General features: G+C 39.6%; 1 protein-coding gene across 5 annotated transcripts in view; it reads right to left on the bottom strand.

The window, feature by feature from the left end:
* Positions 1-19,243, bottom strand: part of syde2 (synapse defective 1, Rho GTPase, homolog 2 (C. elegans)) — a 29,592-nt gene extending 10,349 nt beyond the window's left edge. The window contains exons 1-4 of one of the 5 annotated variants that reach the window (XM_043230175.1): positions 17,767-19,242; positions 11,339-11,479; positions 10,447-10,542; positions 4,980-6,109 (exon numbers count right to left, since the gene is read on the bottom strand). In XM_043230175.1, the coding sequence (XP_043086110.1) occupies positions 4,980-6,109; positions 10,447-10,542; positions 11,339-11,479; positions 17,767-19,042 (2,643 nt within the window). In that variant the 5' untranslated portion in view covers positions 19,043-19,242. Of the gene's footprint in view, positions 1-4,979; positions 6,110-10,446; positions 10,543-11,338; positions 11,483-17,766 lie in introns of all 5 variants that reach the window. The other 4 variants (XM_043230174.1, XM_043230178.1, XM_043230177.1 and 1 more) reach the window with 4 other exon arrangements.
* Positions 19,244-20,000: the final 757 nt, after the last annotated feature.

A 20,000-nucleotide genomic window follows, 5' to 3' on the forward strand; every position in this document is an offset into this window, starting at 1 on the left:
AACCTTCAGAGAACCTCTCAACAACATCGCTGATCAATAACACCAATAACCGTCAGGCAGTGCTGACGTTAACATCACCGCTGAGGGAATTAGGAGAAAAAAGCTCTACTTTAGAAAAAAAGAGCGCACACACACACACACACACACACACACACACACACACACACACACACACACACACACACACACATATATATAGCGCATGTGCAAGAAAGATATTTTTTTTTATTTATAAAAGTATTACTATTAAGAAATGTTTTTTGCACGTTTTATTAAATTGAATAACAACCAAATATATAAATATAAAAATTAATCAAAATAATAAAATTAATAAAAATAAAATACGCAAACATCATTAAATACTAAATAATAGTAATTATTCTATCAATCAAATGTGTCCATTTTTATTGAATGAGAACTAATAATAACAACAGTTACAATAATTATTTTATTTGTAATGTTATTATTATTAATAATTGATAAGTATTATTATATATTAAGTATTATTTGTCTATAAAAGTATTATTATTATCATTATATTACTATTACTAATTATAATAATAAATCATTACATTACTTGAGTACAATATAAAAAACTAATGAATAAATAATATTTAATTATATAATATTTTATATTATATAAAATAATATTTTAATTATAATAAATAATATTTATTGTTTATATAAAATTCATGCAAAAACCGGTGGAGATGTTTGCTAAACATCTCTCATTCACCTTTAGTTAAAAGTCTAAAAAGTCTCACAATTGAGAAAAAGTGAAGCGTGGAGCGTGGTTCGAGATCAATGAAAGAGATCTGAACTGTTTTGTATCAGTTTTAGCGCAGTACCGACGCGAAGGTCTTTGACTTAAGCCTCGTCTTTGTTGCACAAGATGTAGAAATGTGACAGCTTGCACGTAGAAGCACATCTCCTTATTATCCGATTCTTAAAAAACATTTCCTGTTGGCTGTCGGAGAGATCCGGAGCGTTAACCGGCTTGGATCCGGACCAGCTCACAAACACCTGCAGCACAAACTCAACACGTTCATGCTCGGAGGCGGAGTTAAGAGCAGAGGCAGCCAATCAGATCCAGCACCCTAATGCACACTACACTATGCGCTTAGATTAAAAGAAGCGTTATGCAATGACATTATGTTTCAGTTTAATTCAATGAATAACATTCAGCCATCATTTCAAACTAATCTGACTTTTTAACATTTTTAATAAGTCTCTGTCCACTTGAGTTGCTGCATTATATAATCATTGTATGGTTGTGTAAGTATTTTCCTACACTATACTACCATGAATGCTGTGCGGTGCTAAAACATCTTTGACGACCTACTAATTCTGCAAAAATAAAAAACACAATCCCACAATGCACTGTGCTCAACATTATGAATGAGCCTGAGTATCAATACAATATTGAGGAAAAGCATGCATATAGGCAAAACGTATAAATGCATACAGGCAAAATAAACAAATGCATAAATAATTGCAATTTTGAATAAACATGCATTAATTAAAGCCAAAGAAAAGCTAAATGCATAAATAAATGTAAAAATAAACGAATGCAAATCGTTAGTATTTAATATACAGTATTTGGATAGTTGTCGTATAAAAGCATTGACGATAAACCTCTCCAATGCTCTTTGTAACTGAATGAAGATATGTTATTGTATTATAAGGGTTGGCTGTCACACAATTGGTCCAATTTTTAATCGTGAACAACCCATATATGCACACATTTTACTGCCGTTTCGTCTCATTCTGCAATGATTTAGCAGCACATGCTCCAACAAAGAGAAGATATTCCCTGCAGTGTGAAACAGCAGCTTGATTCAGACCACAATGTGTGTGTGTGTGTGTGTGTGTGTGTGTGTGTGTGTCTGACTCTAAAAATGTCACCCAGAGGAAATAATAGCTTGACCACAGCCTTGTTAAAAACAGCTGAAGAGTTTCCTGAATCCACTAAAACCTTCCTCCTTTCTTCCCCTGGTGAAGAACACATCCTGGTTCAGGGTTGTTCTTCAGATTTAGCTCGTCCCGTAACAGCGCATGTGACCGCAGATTCCACGCTGCCGCATTAAACCCAAAGAGGAATTTTTCATTTGGGCACGAGCCAAACGTCTCGGCGCTTGGCTTCCGGAGCTGCCCTTTAGTAGGTCACACTTTGGAGGTCACAAGCTAATTTGTAAAAATAACAGTTGGAAATGACTCTCGTAACTTTAGAGGCACGGAAAGTACGTTTCCAAGCTATGAATCCAAAGGAATAATTCACCAGCGTCAAAGAGAACATTTCGTACATCAAGAAACGTAAATAAAAGAGACAAAGTGTTGATTTCTTAGGTCAGCTACTCTTTTAAACAAGCAGAAAGTGCTCCGGAAAAACCCTCACGGCACACAGCTAATCATTTACCCATCCAGGTTGGTGGTTTTCCTGCGGCCACAGTTCAGAAGAAACATTCCTTTAGCTTTCGCGAGCTGTGTATATTGTGCTTTCTTAAGACAAACTATACCGACTTTAGTAAAAAAACAACACAGTGAGCAGCTAAGCTCTGACCTTAAACCAAGTTCACTTATTTCGAGAACACTAGAGAACTGGATGCATAACAATATATAACAACCACTAGGCTAGGCTACTGCAAATTTCACAGTATGTACTGCAGTATACAGTGCGCAATTACCGTCTTAAACAGCATCGTGCTATGTTGATGTCACATGACCAAGAATATTTACATTGGCAAGAAGCGTCCAATTATCATCTCAAAAATAAATACAATAATTGCACCATTTGTGTATCTCTGGTACCAGAAATACCACAGACTGGAAGACTGTAAACCTAAAAAAAACATAAATGCATGAATAAATGACAATGAGCAATCTCAAATGGATGCAATAATCATTCTTTTAAACGAGTATGCTGCACTCTTTACAGTTTATGCATAAATTATTGCAGAAATAAACCTAGGCATAAACAATTGCATGTATGCATAACAATATAAATGAGGAAAAAGTAAGAGTATGATGTATGCAATAATCGGAATGCTGTACTTGTCACATGACCTTACTGCATTGCACGAATACTTGCACTGTACTTACATACATACTGCATACTAACTTAAAATAGTATGTGAAATTGTACGTCAGCGTGACTTTGCTAGGTTGCATCATCTGAAAAAGTGATGACCGCACAGCAATGCAATTTGGGGGCAGCGCACGAATGAGAAAAAAAACATGCTAAATTTGATACGAGGACATAAACATGGGCTTGAGCTGCAGATTTAGCATTCGGAGGCCGACAACACTTCACAAAGGGGTCAGCTGAGGTAAAAACAGATTGGGAGAAACACCCTCACGATCCCAGCAGAACTTTAACACCTTCCCAAAGGACCTACAAGCTTTTTTTTTACACCGATAGGGGCTGGTAGTCTGTCTCAACTGATCTAGAATCAGATCTTCTATGTGTTAGTATTGAGCTGCAGGGGTGAATCTGATCGGAGAACAGCATTCTGAGTTGTTTTGTGGGTTGACGGCAGACACACTTGGTGGGATGAATGGACGAGAACAGCATTAAACTCTGGGTGACACTGTAACAGAGACAGATTGTGTGTGTGTATAACGGAGATGAATGGCTAGGATTTTGGCAATATGCCTGTGCACACAAACCACCGAGAGGCCTTGCTAAGCTTGTTTGTGTGAGTGTGTAATGTCCATGGACAAGGACTTTAGAACGGTTGGCGAGCTCACTTTAACCGAAGCCTAGCGAATGACAGAAGAGACTCATGGGCTACGTTCACACACCAAGCCTTAGTGCTCAGTTTTGATTTTGTTGCTGAAATCCGACCATTCGCATTATTTTGTAAATGTGGCCAATATCAGATTTAAATGTAAACTGGTAAGAGTCCTGAAATACATGCACAAAATAAAAACTAAGTTGGCATGAAGCAGGCTGCCATACAGAGGTAAAGATGGAGACTAATGAAGTCCACTTTTACACAAACATTTATGAGGTGATGTGGCAAGGAAGCCAGACAAGAATGATAAGAAAGATCTAAAAGCTATATTCCATACAGTTTTCCTTCTAGTTTTGCATGTAGAGAGCTGTCAACATAATACTCTAATCAAAGAGGCCTAAAAAGTGCCATGAATCCTGATATGACTGTTCAGATTAAGGTCGCATTGCAAAACATTGGACTTCGGATGATACATGGAAGTGGCCCAAACCAGAATTGGATAGATCAGATTCCATGCGTTTGTGCTGTTCACACTGTTCGCATGCATGTATTTATTCCTTCTGGGCCTGCAGACTAAACAAGCCATGGTGATAACTTTAAGGCTAAATGCGTAATTTCCAGGCTCAATTACAACTGAAAGATACCAAGAAAGTTTCCTCAAACATTCTTATTGCTCTTTCTGACCCATCAAAGGAAGACCCATCTTAAACTCTTTTAGGACTCTTTTGAAGGGGAATCATTCAAATGTCTCAAACCTATCTCAGATTCTTTGTTAAGGTCAAGCAACGCGACACTCTTCAGAAAATCAATGTCTCAAACTCTTCCAAGCCTCTCTTAAAAGGTGACTGGTATAATACTCCTCAGTAATAACTCATTTAAGACTTTTTTGCAGGTGCTAATGTGACAATATCAAAAACGTCTCAATCTATTCTTACTCTTCACAAAGTCAATGTCTCATACACTTCCAAGACTCTTTTGAAGGTGAATCAGTGTGACACACTTCAGAAAGCCCATGTTTCAAACTCTTCTAGGACTATTCTGAAGTTGCTACAATGTGGCACTCTTTAGAAAGTCAAAATAAAAGTGGCTCACATATAGTTGCAGAATAAACTTTATATAATTGGCTGTCAGTACTACTATGCAAAGTAGTACTGACAGCAAATTATATAAATAAACACTGTTAATAACCTAGCTTGGAACTGCATGCAGGTTAAAGAAACATAAAGATCTGTTCCAGTCACTCACCTGACAACCCCTTCTCTCGATCTCAGAGATGCATTTCTCGATGAGCAGTGGAACCATTAATCCAGAACGTTCCCGCTCCACCACGCGCCGGGCCTCTACGCCGAACACCTGCATTTCATGATCTCCCTCCTGGCCATCAAGAGAGTTCTGCCTCTGCTCCATGAGGCTCAGCTTCACGTAGATCATTCCCCGTGGTTCCAGGCGAACCGCAAGCTGGTGCGTCTTACTTACACGAAACAAGGCCGGGAGAACCACAGTTCCATGGCAACACACCCGGTTCCTTCGTGGTGTGGACTCCCAACTAAAAACGACAAGTTTGAGGTGCTGAGCATTCTCCAACTCAATGTTGAAAGTGTGGTCCATGTCCAAAAAGGCTGTCCGACAGGTCAGCAAGGCTGTGCGAGCTTTGTTGACGGAGTCCACCTGAATGGCGCAGTAGACGTCGCGGGAATCAACCCGTGGTGGCTTTAGGTCCTCTGCGCCATAGAAATGCAGACTCATTAGTCCAGAGATGTAAGTTAGGCACTTTGGCTGCTCCGAGAAACTATACGAACGGAAAGCGTCAATATCCAGCTCCGTACCAGGGAGCCTCGGACTAATGCCATTCCCATTTGGATCCCTGTCCCGGGTTTTACCATTCTTTCTTTCGGAGTTTCCATGCTTTCCTGATTTGGCGACAAGTTCAGGTGAGTCTCCATCGCTTAGGTAACCTCCCTTACTTGCCGATTTGGGAACGCCACTGCTGTTGCTCCTCCTCTTATCAAAGTTGTGCTGCGTAGAAACACTGCTGTCCAAATGGTACCTCCAAATCACATTACCGCTGGCCAATGCTGTTGTCACACCTGCAGGGGACAGTCTGGACTGGCCCAGCTCCGTCATGCCACTGGCTCTTGGTGAGTGAGCCCTGGGTTCTGATTGGCAGTTGCTGATGCCCACATTGCTACATGGGTTCCCTTTAACGCTAAGCTTCCGACTCAGATCAGGAAGTTTCTTCATCTTCATAGAGAGTTTACGGACAGTCCGTGGTGACTTGATTTTATCAGGAAAAGACCAGGTGATAGTAGTGCTCCTTTTAGCTGGGTTGGGACTAGAAGATGGAGAAAGTCCACCAGTGGACTGCTCTGATGGATCTGTGGAATGAAACAGAAGGGTTTAATTAGTATACTGACCACGTCAATGACCCCAAGGTCACCAGTTGATCCTTGGAAGAACTCAATCCCATTTTGGGTATATATGGATATATAATTAAATCTTACACCACAAGATTAATACATTTCTCATTTGGGTTAGTTAGATTCTTCAAGGTTTCAAGCCAAATTCTTTCCAAAAAGTCATTTGAAATACTCAAAGCAAGATGCGTCATTGGTGGAAGCTTTGCAAACAAAAATGCTTTAAGGACTTAAAACATGTCACATGAGAAAAACATGCACATTTGGAAATTTGCAGAATAATTAATGTGCATTCAAGGTATGGCAGTTCAACACTTCTTGTCATCAGTTATTCCTTTGCCTAAACCAAAACTCTTGTTGCGTGCTCTGAACAACCCCAGTAACTTTGACACATTATCCATAATTCTTTCCTATTGCTTCTGGCCTGTTCGCTCCTGTTTGGTCTACAGGATTCCCCTTTGCTCTATGCACATACACGCCATAATAACTACATATATCCCAAAAAGTCCCTTTCCAGTTCAGTCACACACATCAAAAACAAAGAACATCTGTGGGACATTCCAGAGTGGAGCGATAAACCAGACCTTCCACTGGCCAAGAGAGCTGTGGTTAAATCGCTCCATCAGCCTCAGCACAATTTGCTCTTGCTCTCTCGATTAGTATATTTCCTTTTACGAGAGACTTTTGGACCTGGGATGCAGTTATCCCCTCAGTGTGTTACCGCAGTCATTACGCAGTGGCTGAAAAATCAGATTTCACGAACAAGCAACCCAGATCAGTCTCTTTCCTCTACCTCACCCTCTCTTTCTCTCTGATCACATGGCACGTTCATCTGCTTTACTACAACAGCGGCTCTGTTGCCACAGTTCAGGGCCTCCTTCAACACCCTCCGTTTGATCTGGTACTTACCCGCCCAGATAAAACAAAGACCCAATTCTGTTAAAGAGAGAGAGAGAGAGAGACATGCCAGTGTGAAGAAACCCAAAAAGAAAAAGACTGTGCTGAGAAAGACTGATGTGGAGGAGATGGGGCAGAGGTCCACACTTTGGCATCTCAAGTGTGTGTGCCTTTTCTCATTTACTCATGTATATTAAGTTTTGGAGTACTTCAAAACTCAACCTTTCTAAATTATATCACACTAAACTGGGTTGGGAAGACTTGCTGAATCCATTTGGACAATTTGAAAGCTTAACTAGAAAGCTTCCATTTTATCTAGTCTGTTGTTTATCAGTGCATGTTATTCTGAAAAAAACAAACAAACAAAAAAACTCATTTTTGTGTCTCTGAAATGACATTCCATTCTGCTGATGTCACCAAGGCCATGTGGGCGGAGCAAAATGATGTTAAGCAATAATATCATAACCCACTTTTTCCAATCCAATCAAATACCACTAGTTACTTACATATAAGTAACTATACAAAGAGTCTCTACGATCTGAATGCAAAGTGTGAATAAGATTTGAAAGCTAATTTGGAAAGGTAATTTTAGGGATATTAAAATATTGTTATAAACTGTTATAATATAATAATCCGAAATGTTTCTTGAGCAGCGAATCAGTATATTATTATGATTTCTGAAGATAGAACGCATAACCACATAGAACATAAAATATAAATTTAAACTATTTTGAATAGTAATAATATTATATTTGATGTTATTTTTGAGCAAATAAATGTAGCCTGTACTGAGCATAAGAGACTACATTCAGCAAATCTTTAAAAAAATCCAAACTTTTAGGTGCCCTGTATACAAAAGCCCAATAAACAATCTAGATTAATTAACATAATTGTAGTTTTTAACCATTTAAGCAGCTCTAACTAATTTAACGGTATAAATCCCTACACACAGATGATAACCCAGATGCAAATATGTGACGCCTCACACACACACACACACACACACACACACACACACACACACACACACACACACAGAGTCTCAGGGGCCCAGATTAGGAGGCAAGGTTGCATTCCATAACACTCACACTCACACACACACACACACACACACACACTCACACACCCCTGTTCTTGTCCACTCAGAATACGGCATCTCTAATCAAAACACTAGACTTCTTTAAAGGCTTATATCATTTTTTTAAAATCTATTTTTAATTAATTGCACATGTGTGCATAATTATTATTAAGAGAGTTTTATTTTGGTTGATAGCACTCATTGAGTGTGTGTGTGTGTGTGTGTGTGTGTTTTATTTTACATTTTTGATTGTGACAGGTGGTGAGTGGGCCGATCTGGTCAGTAGTCACACTAATTATAGAGTGTCAGAAGACATTTTACAGGCTTAAATCTGTCTCACACACACACACACACACACACACACACACACACACACACACCCTGTGCCATTAGTGACAGACAGAAAACTGGAGCATTTATCTGAGATGGTGAAGTTTGGTGTCATGGACTGTGTGTTGAAGTGATCTAAATGATTCAAGAGCTGCATTTAGAACAACAGAACAAAGCTCCATTACACACACACACACACACACACACACACACACACACACACACACACACACACACACACACACACACACACACACACACACACACACACACACACACACAGGGCTGGGCAAAATTCAGTTTTTCAGTCGTTAAATTCGTGAGGGTGAATTTGAATTGCACTGCTCACACCCCACAGGGCTGTTGAATTGGAATTTGAATAGAAATGACAGGAAGAGGAATTTACTGAATTACAATTGAATGAAATTCAAACAGAGTCACGTTGCAGAGGACTGGCTTTCGTCCAACACAAGCTCCGGAATGTAAATAATTAATCATTCCTTTGTAAAGCTTCATTCCCAACTAAGAATGAATCTAAAATAAGTGAAACGCAGTTTTTACAGAACATTGTTTTTAGACAATTTTAAGTCATCCAATTTAATTTTATAAACTTATTGTGCTTATATTTAATAAAAAATGCACAAAAATAAGTGATCTTCCATGCACTATTAATTGATTAGCCATTTATTAAATATACATACAAAAATGTCATGTGTCAATCATAAATTACAGTATTATTATATTCTATATACTAACTGTAAATTCATACACACACACATTCATACACACACACACACACACACACACACATTCATATACACATACACACACACACACATACACACACACACACTTATATACACATACACACACACACACACACACACTTACATACACATACACACTCGCATAAACACACACTTATACACACACACACACACACACACACACACAAGGTCAGGGTGGACGGCTGCCTTTCGCAACGCCACACTCGGATCCGGTTACCTGCCACCCACGGGATTGTGGGTAGTGTTACCGTCTCTGTGTCATCAGTAATGTAAAAGGCGAGTGTGTGCTCATGTTTCGAGGGGTGTTGGGACGCTCATGCAGCCGCGAGCTAAAGTCAACAACACACCAGGAAAGTTCCGGAATGGAACACAACACAGCATTCAGAACAGAGCCTAAAACACACACACACACACACGCACACACGCACACACACACACACACACACACACACACACACACACACACACACACACACACACGCACACACACACACACACACACACACACACACACACACACACACACACTCAACCAACGCGCTGAAGAACTTCACATCAACACTGAAAAGTCACAACAATGACCTTTTCTTTTGTAAAGTGACGGTTTGAGGATGATTTGGATTGCTTTGTGAAATGCAGCGACGTTTTAACTTGATTTCATGTCTTACTTATATACTGCACTTCTTGTGCTTTTTATTAATTGTTAAGAGGTGGCTTTTATATGAATCTTTTTCATTTGTTAATTAGGTTCAATTTCAAACACGAACGTTTAGGTTTCAATTATTTTTATTTCAGTATTTCAGTTTTAGTTTCTTCATAATTCACTTCATCTGAAATAATATTTTTTTTTTTTTAATTTTATTACAGGTTTTCATTCATATTTGCAATTATATTTTTTTATCAGCTTTTGTTTATTTACGTTTTATTATAGTATTGTTTAGTTTTTTGTAATTCGCTCTCATTTTCATCCTTTTTGTTTTTGCACATTTTAAATCATACTATTTTAGCTTATTGTTTTTATTTTTGGAATATTGGAAAGTTCGCAATTGGTGTACTAATATCTATCTCGTTTTGTGTTTTACAGTTTTAAGTCAAGTGCACGGCATAATCTCGCATTTCTGGGTCAAAGCCTTGCAAAAAGCGTTCATGTTTAATTTGACTACTTTTCCGACACAGACGGGTCAGTCGAGCTCTGATCTCTGCACCTGCAGCTCTGCTCTCGCCGGGATCCGTCTCCTCGTCCTCAGGGATGGGGTTATACCAGATCTCTCCCTCGTCGTCGGCGTCGTTCTCCTCGGCTTCTGCAGACACCAACAAACTCCATCAAAACCTCTGAGATAACGCTGAAGAAGAACATCAGAGCTGCTGGAAATAAACTAGTTCACTAGCACACATTATAAAAGGATGATTAAATAGTATATTAATTATAAATATTAGACATAAATCGAGGAACGCTGCTAGAACAGAGATTAGTGAATCAAAGTGAAACTGAAATAATAATGAATGTAATAAATAGATAAAACTATTTGGAACTTTATAAAGGACAAAATAAATGAATAAATAAATAAAAACTCAAAATATTAAAATAAAATTGCTTTGCAAAAAAAGCACTACAACTCTAAACTTTAATAAAAAATAAATTCAATAAAATGTATACTGATACCCTAATGAAATAGAAATATACCCCCACCCCAAAACAAAAAAATACAATAAGAAAATGACTAAAATGAACTAAATTTAAACAATAAAATTAAGCTGAAATCTAATGAAGTATCTTAGATGTATACGTAGAAATTATATCAGATGAAAAAAATGTGAAATGTTATGTTTGAAAATAAAGAACAAAAATTATTAATTGTAATAAAATGAAAATTTATTTAGAAAAAAAAGGCCCAAAAATTCAAAAGCATTTACCAAAAATACTAAAAACATAAAATGAAAAAAGTTAATATTTTTGTAGTTTTGTCATTTTTTATATTTATTAAAAAAATGTAAATACAGTTTCCAAAAAGTTTTAACATTCATTTATTTTTAATTTAATTTTCAGTTTCATTATGCTTTTATTTCCGCAGACTGGGACAGTGAGTGAATACACACCTCTGTCGGTCAGGAGTGTGTGTGTCTGCTCCTCCTCGGCTGCAGGGGGCGCTGTGACGGAGCTCTGCTGGAGCCACTGACGCTTTTTAGACACCGTGATGTGATTAAACGAGGCCTGGCGCTGACCCAACAACTCCATCGCTGCTGCAAACACAAACAACACTCATTCAGCTCTCCCGAAGACGGCCGGCGGCGCGAAACATGCCAACGCATCGGGGTCAGATCAAAGCCAACACCAGAGCGACAACGTCTTCCATCTTGAAACCCTTCACGGTGCTGCTAAACGGCAACTAAAAGCGAGCTAAGCCGAAACAAAGTCAAGCGTGCGATTGGACGGACGACATAAAAAGGAGACATGTTGCCATGGCAACTAACTGGAGTATGTTTACTAAAAGTGAGATTCAACTAAAACTGGAAAAAAAAATCAATTAAATATTTTTCGAAATACAGAACAATTAACACATGCAAATTATTAATTGACGTTAAAAAATCATAAAAAAAAATAAAACAAAAACAAATAGCAATAAATGTAACCTGAAGTAGTAAAACAATTAAGAATATATATATATATATATATATATGTGTGTGTGTGTGTGTGTGTGTGTGTATATATATATATATATATATATATATATATATATATATATATATATATATATATATATATATATATATATATATATATATATATATATATATATATATATATTATTACTAAAACATTTAATAAGTTAAATAATATAACAGCTGTTTCAAAAGATCAATATATAATATCGGTGAAATGTTACTTTGGTAAATAATACAAAAATATAAAAAAATAATAACAAATTCTAAATATTTGAAATATTTATACAAGTACTTTAAATATGGACACAGTCAACCTTCTGTAAAGTACAGTATCTCTATGTTTTTCAGCAGCTATCGCCGCGCTCTACAGTGAAGATGTTACCCATGATGCTCTGCGTCACACCCGGAGGCGCTCACATGTTATTACAGCTCCAGCATCCACCAACAACACAGTCATGTGACGCTGCGCTTACGTAAGAGGGATTTCAACCTAAGAGCTAAGCTCTTTAGCGGCTCTTTCCCGCTCCGATGATTTTCCTCTAAGAACGGGCTGGAAAAAGGGAAAACAAGGTGTTGGAAATCACTGAAAAACAGCCTCGTTCGATCAGATCCGGTCAGCTGGGAATGAACCGAACGGATTTAATTCCCAGCATAACGTCCACAATCACAGACGTTTATTTACGGTCAGAGCGTCCCATCGGAGGTTTCCACAGTGCCTGACGTTCTCTAAAACTACAGATTAAGCCACGAAACTACAATCATCATGTCTGACTTCAGAGGACCAGACACATGAGGTTCATTGGTTATTAAATAAACGGGAAACGGAGATCGAATTAAACACGCTACACAAACGCATATATAAAATCAGAGTATGTCAATAAAACTTGTTTAAAAAGGAATAAAAAATATTATAAAAAAACTAGAAAATTAAGAAAAATGCCTAAACTTTAACTAAAATGAAAAATAAAATCGAATTCATTTTGAAAGAGTAAAGGCATGTAGAAAAAAAAACATGCTAGTAAAAAAATAAAACAGGGAGCAGAACAGAGACGCTTCAACAACTGATCAAGTTCACTTCCTGACGTATAGAGAGTGTGTGTGTGTGTGTGTGTGTGTGCTTCTGTGTCAGTGTGTGTGTCTGTCTGTGTGTGTGTGTGTGTGTGTGTGTGTGTGTGTGTGTGTGTGTGTGTGTGTGTGTGTGTGTGTTTATGTCTCTGTGCGTATGTGTGTGTCTGTCTGTGTGTCTGTGTGTGTGTGTGTGTGTGTGTATGTGTGTCTGTCTGTGTGTCTGTGTGTGTGTGTGTGTGTGTGTGTATGTGTGTGCTTCTGTGTCAGTGTGTGTGTCTGTCTGTGTGTGTGTGTGTGTGTGTGTGTGTGTGTCTGTCTGTCTGTCTGTGTGTGTGTCTGTCTGTGTGTGTGTGTTTGTGTGTGTGTTGTCTGTGTGTGTGTGTGTGTGTGTGTGTTTGTCTGTCTGTGTGTGTGTGTGTGTGTGCGTGTGTGTGTGAGATCAGAGGAATCCCAGGCGTGTGAGAGCTCGTTCTCCGTCATGAAAGACCCTGTACGGTCTTTGTACCGTGTAACCTCACAGTAACCCAGACCCTGCAGTCTTCATAACACACACACACACACACACACACACACACACACACACACACACAAGGGTTCGGCTGAAATAATTAAAGCAGGAAAAACAACTGATGCAAAGACTTCCCAAGAACAGCTTTCAAGGAAATCAAAATATAATAATAAAACCTTACCCTACACTACCTGGAGACTTTGAAAGCTCAAACAACCCATAAACACAGAGCAAAACTACTTTCAAATGCTTTTTAATACATAAACATGATTAAAATGATTTCTAAAGGCTCTGAAGACTGGAGCAACGAGGCTGAAAATGCTGCTTTAAATCACAGAAAGAAATATTATCTCAGAGCGTGTTAAAATAGAAAACCGTTCACTTAAACTGTAATAATATTTCACTATTTTTGCTCCGTATTTTTAATCAAATAAACGCAGCCCACGCTTTAGTATTATTCTAAAACACTGCTATCAGACATTTCTGCAAATATGTTTTTAATATTAAAATTGCAATCACATTCTGGATTGTCAGTCAGGTTCAAAAAAAGCCTATTCGTAATATTTCAGTCCAAAAATCAGCATCAAAAGTATTTATAAACGTAAACAACACTTAAAAATGCCTGAATGTCATCAGATATATCCGCTGAGGGAGCTTTAATATCCAATAATGATTTTACGGCCATCTAAGTGCACCAACTGACGTTTTCCACCAAATGTTTCGCCACTAAAACTTCACAGACTGACCCAAGCGTTCAAAAACGTCACGCTTTTCTCCAATTTCCTCCAAAAGTCCTAAAACAAACCGGAAATCCACAGCAGACGTAGCTCTGAAAGGTCAAAGTTCATCTGCGTGCCTCAAAAAAGACACATTTTTCACAATAATACCATTTCAACGCTATCGCTTTATCATAACAAAAAAATAAAATAGCAGGCATTCCACGAATGCAACCTCGTTGTGATGTCATCGCCTCCACCGGCCAATCAGATCGCTGCGTTTGAGCAGCACCGGACACGGGTTTTCCGTGATCTTTCACCCGAAAATCAAGAAATTTGTATTTTGCATAAAACAAAATTACACCTGCGTTTTTTTGGTTTGGTTTGTTTTTGCAAAGCAACGTTTTTAACGAAGACGGCGCACATTTTTTGCTGCTGAAACCTCACTCTCATGATTTTAAACACAGTAAAAGTAAAATCAAAACTTTTTTTTTTTTTAAACCAGCAATTAAAGGAAGTAAAACAAACTGCATACTCATACTCCTGACCTCATACACATCATTTTATTATTTAAATAAATCATTTATATAATGATTTATATCATTATAAATTTTAAATAATATAAATATATATTTTTAATGTAATATATACATACATATTTTCTTCCAAACATATATAGCGATACTTTTGGTTATTAAAATGTGTGGCAAATTAATGCAGAATTGTCAAATAATAATGAAACAGTGCATAAAATATTAAATAAATAGATATAATAAAAAAAGTGTTTTTCTTTAAAAGTACATCAATTTGTTTGTTTAAAATGCATTAACAGTAATCATAAAAGGGGACAATTCTTTTTATAATTAAAATCAGCATAGATTATATGTATTATAGTAGTTGGGACTTCAAAAGCACTTTTGTACAATTGTACTAATTAAATATTAAAATAAAATCTTATAACTATTAATATAAATACACATTATTTAAAAACTAAGTAATTTATAATATTTTTCTTCAAACTGTTATATAAAATATTTTCAGGATTCAAATTTATTAATTTAATGTTTTATATATATATATATATATATATATATATATATATATATATATATATATATATGTCTTTAGAAAATGTGGTATCTAATTCATTAATAATTCTCAGAATTACAGATTGATTAATGCACAATTAAAAAAAAAAAATTAAAATAATAATGCCACAACGCAAATAATTGATTAGATCAGCTAGATTTAACAGATCAGCTCACAAACGCTACTAAAATAAGTTGAGTCTACTCACTCAAAGCTCAGACACCTAAGATTAAAATAAGCTGGACGCACTAATCCTACCTTAACGAACGTGTAATGTCTCTTTTCTAATCCCCGCCTGCATTCAAGCCCTCGGGAACCGAGAGCAAACAAGTGAAACGACGGCCTTGGCATTCCAAATATTCCCTCCCTGGGGCTCCGTGTTTCCATGGGACGGGAATTCACTCGAGAACAGCTCCCTCCGGCTCTAAACAAACACCAGCGGCGCGTCGCCACAGACATTTCTGGGTGCAAAATTGTTACGCATAATGTTGTCAGGGAGACACGTGTGTGCGTGCGTGTGTGTGTGTGTGTGTGTGTGTGTGTGTGTGTGTGTGTGTGTTCAAAAAAAACAAACATGCTTTATGGCTACGATCTACGAAAAGGCATTAGCAATGCCAAAGTGGGTTCTATTCTTAGGAAAGGCGCAGCGGGTTCTACTAAAACAATCAGTCGCATACCAGCGGACGCTCTGCAGCGAATGGGTGCCGTCAGAATGGGAGTCTAAACAGCTGATGAAAAGGATAACACGCACCAGTCCAGTCCATCCGTTAGACTGAAGCTGAAACAAATCTAGAATTAGGACGAAGAACGAGTCTAAGAACGCACGCGGCGTGTGAGAGATGACCGGAGATGGACTTTTTCCACAGGAGGTAGGGTTAAAAAAATGAATTTAATGCTGGATTTGTTTCTGCTTTAGTCTTCTGGGTGGACCGGAGGCGCTGAGGATTGTTGGGGTGTTTTTATCAGCTCTCGTTCCGACGGCACCCATTCGCTTCCATTGGTAAGCGAGGGACGGTTCGGACCGCGTTCCTCCAAATCACGAATGCATAAGTCAGCAGCAAAGAGCATTCTGTTTGAACTCTATTATTTCTACAGCAGGCCACGTTAAACACACGAGGCGCTTGCGCTGACGGTTTAATCTGGACTGGAAACCAATTTGCAAAGCTTTTGATCTTTAACGTTATTACCTCGCTCCCTTAAAAGCTTGCATTTAAAGCACGACTATAAAGTGCATGTGAAAACATTCGTCTGCATGCAAGTCGCCTAAAAGAAGGCAAAGTTGCTGCTCTGCGCACAAACGAAACACTAAAAAACGTCAGATTTGTGGTTTACACTCGAATCAGCGGCAACAAACTCAAACGCAAAATCCAAGTTTTGTTGGTTTCATGATACAAGACAGCTGTCAAGCACTCGTTTCCTGGGAGTGACCTTTAAAGCACGCTGAAACCCAACCATCTGCCGGATCGTGACTTATCAGGCTACGCTCGCAATTAACACCGGCGCAAAACCACCGCCGTTACCAAGACGACAAGCGTGAAATGAATCATTCAGAGAGTGAGTGTGTTAGTGGAGAGGAACCAGTCGAGCCTCCGGCACACTTCTGCCAAACGTGTTACGTGAAACGCCGTTGAGACCCGTTCGCAACCAAGAACCGTAACTGTAAAGGTAACGTCTGCCCACACCACAGCTATAACGATGAAGACAGCACCGATATCACTGGAATCATTTTTTTTTTCAGCTGACGAACGATAAAAACATCGGCAGCCAATCAGAATCCATCTTGCTGTAACGAGCTAGAGAGCTTTATAGTCATCTTTATAGAGCAGTCGACATTTGAAGCAGATTAATCTGAGCGTATTTCGGTTGTGGGCTACAGTAGGGTTGGGAATTGAAAATCAATTCGTGTTCGGAAACGGACACTTATTGCAAAAGCAATTTGAGTTTTCGTCTTTGAATCATTCGTTCAAAAACGCAGATTCATCCGAGAAATCGTCAGCGAGTCGTTGAATCGTTCCATTCATAAAGAGATTTTGTTTGGTCGTCCGACATCTTTTCTTCAAAACCCGTACCACGATTTGAATTTGAGAAAAAATTAAATAAACGAGACTCCTGCCGCTCTATGTCGTACGCAAACGGCGCTTAACCGATTATCGGTTTTACGGCCGATTTTTTTGTTCGCGGTATTTACCAGCAATTAAATGTTTTGCGAAAAGACCCAAAACGAATGAGTTTGATATCTAAATGTTTACGTAAGACTTAGTCAAATTCAACCCTAGGTTTCAGGGTTGAAAAGTTTCGATCGACTCCGACTGTTGACTAGAGTAGTTACTGTTCTTGGTTTGAACGGGGTCTTAGTCATGAAGAAAGAGGAGGGAAAAAACCCGGCACCGGTTAAAAGACACCCAGAAGCTCTCCCGGCGTTTTCCACGGGAGACTGTGAGATGAATGAGACGGTCCTCCGTGACAGCGGGCCTCCATACCTGTCTGCTGTCGCGCAGTTTTTGGCCTCGCGTTACTGGCTCTCAGCGAAGAACCAGCGATCCTCTGCTTCATTTCGGACGAAAGCACGCGACCTTTCTGCATCCACTCCTGCATCTTGTTAACGGTGACTCCGGGGTGTTTGGGCACCGTCGCGTCATCGCAGGATTGTCGCGTCGTAACAGGCGTCCGTAGGGTTCCCGCGGGGTCCGTCGCCTGTGCCGATGCGACCGCGGGTCGGGGCCCTTCCTCGCGATTCGCCGAGTACTTCACCTTGCTATCGCTCACCGACCGCTGGAGAATCGGTTTGGGGTTCGAGTCGCGAATATTCTGCAAGCTTCTGCTTTGCGAAGACCCCGTCAAGCCCACCCCGATAAAAGCGAACAGCGGCGACCCGGAATCGTTACGACGCTCTTCCGACGCGTCGCTTCCTGCGCTAACGCTATCGTTGGATTGACTCGCGCTACTTGCCTGATCCACGAATCCGTTATCTTCAACCTGACCGTCGAAACTAATGTTATGCATGGTGTTTATCAGCAAATAAAACGCCTCTTTTAGCTGCGACTTCAGTCGGTCTGTTTCTTGCGCGGTTTTGTTGGACCCCGGGGCCGATATTGACTCACCGATATCGCCGATATTTTTATTTCGCTCGCTCAACTGAGTGTAGGACTCGTAAAAGGGCAGAATCTGGTTATCATAATAATCGTCATCCTCGCTGTCGACTGAGTGGTGTCGAGGGGCCCCGTCCCTCAGCCCGGGGGCCAATGTTATTTCCAGATCGGTGGGGAAAAAAGTCGGACTTTGCAACGCGGGCATCCTAAACCCTCCGTGATACTCCAGCGAACTCTCTATAACCTGAATCAGATCGCTTTCCGCGTCTATATAATCAAACACGTGAGGCTGCGCGATGTTTTTCCCGGCCTTTTGCTCGAGCAATGCAACATTTGGCTCTTTATTCTTTAGATCTTGACCATCTGTTCGCTTCAAAGCCTCTCGTTTGGCTCTTAAATCGCAGCCGCCGAAGCCGATCGAGTCTCCGCGGACCCGCGGCGCGTGGAAGCGCTTCGGCTCGGTGCGTTCGCTTCGGTCAGCGGGACCCCCGGAGCACCGGGGAACCGGATCCGCGTTCATCGCGTCCGAAACGGGATTTCTCTCTGTTAGCGTCTGAGAAACTTTTTCTTTACCTTCTCTCGGCCGGCTCGCGCTGCTCGCGTCTTTCCCTTTGGGTTTCTTGCCCCTGAGTTTGGCTAGAATTGTCCTCCGCAGAGGATCAGCCATCGGTACCGATCCGATCCTCCAGCTTTAGTTCCGATCGGCGGCGCTCCGGAGCGAAAGTAGCCGTGTTAGAAGCGCATCCGTGCGGCCAGGAGACTCCGACGCACCGCGGTCAGAGCGCTGCTCCATGATCCACTGAAATCAAATCACACACGCATTCTCTCTCTCTCTCTCTCTCTCTCTCTCTCTCTCTCTCTCTCTCTCTCTCTCTCTCTCTCTCTCTCTCTGTTGAAATAGTTCAGATAGTTTCTGTGGGGGTTAAAGGTTTAGAGGCGGAGCTCAAACAAGCAGCAGCTCTGCAGTATGCACTCAGAAGTACGCAGTGCACACTGCTCCCTTTAGGTAGTACAAACTACTCGCATAACGTTACACGCAAACCCCAAACTCTCCAGGCCACGCATTATCCAGCCAGTCTCGGAATATGCATAGCATCTCTATATAAAGTGCGTTCGATTGCATGATTTTATGAAATGCAACATCAGCTATATCTATAGCGCACTTATAATGCACCTTCATCTGTTTCATCTTTAGAGCTTATACTTATCTATAAACATATTCAAATACCTATATGCATACACACACGGAGAATATATATATTGACATATTGATAAATGTTTATGAAATAATATACTATAATATAAAGACATTACATCATTATATTAAATGCAATGTATACATTACGTTCAAAATAATGAAGAGCAGCCTATATTAGTGCTATTATTATATTGATGTCTAGAAGTCGCCTTCGGGTGTTTTCTCTGGGTTTGTGTTGCAGGTAACGATCAGGCCTGTTTAAACAGATTACAGCTCAGCACTGATTGGGACTAATAGGCCGATTGTGTCTGAATGGGATAATCACGACAGGAAGAAACGCTCGTATCACGGCCTTCTAGTTTACGAGCTTGCCAGCGCACGTCTGAGACGTCTTCAACACACCTGCAGACACTTCATCTGTTCTCTG

The sequence above is a fragment of the Puntigrus tetrazona genome, unplaced genomic scaffold (assembly GCF_018831695.1).
Source record: "Puntigrus tetrazona isolate hp1 unplaced genomic scaffold, ASM1883169v1 S000000148, whole genome shotgun sequence".
NCBI lineage: Eukaryota > Metazoa > Chordata > Actinopteri > Cypriniformes > Cyprinidae > Puntigrus > Puntigrus tetrazona.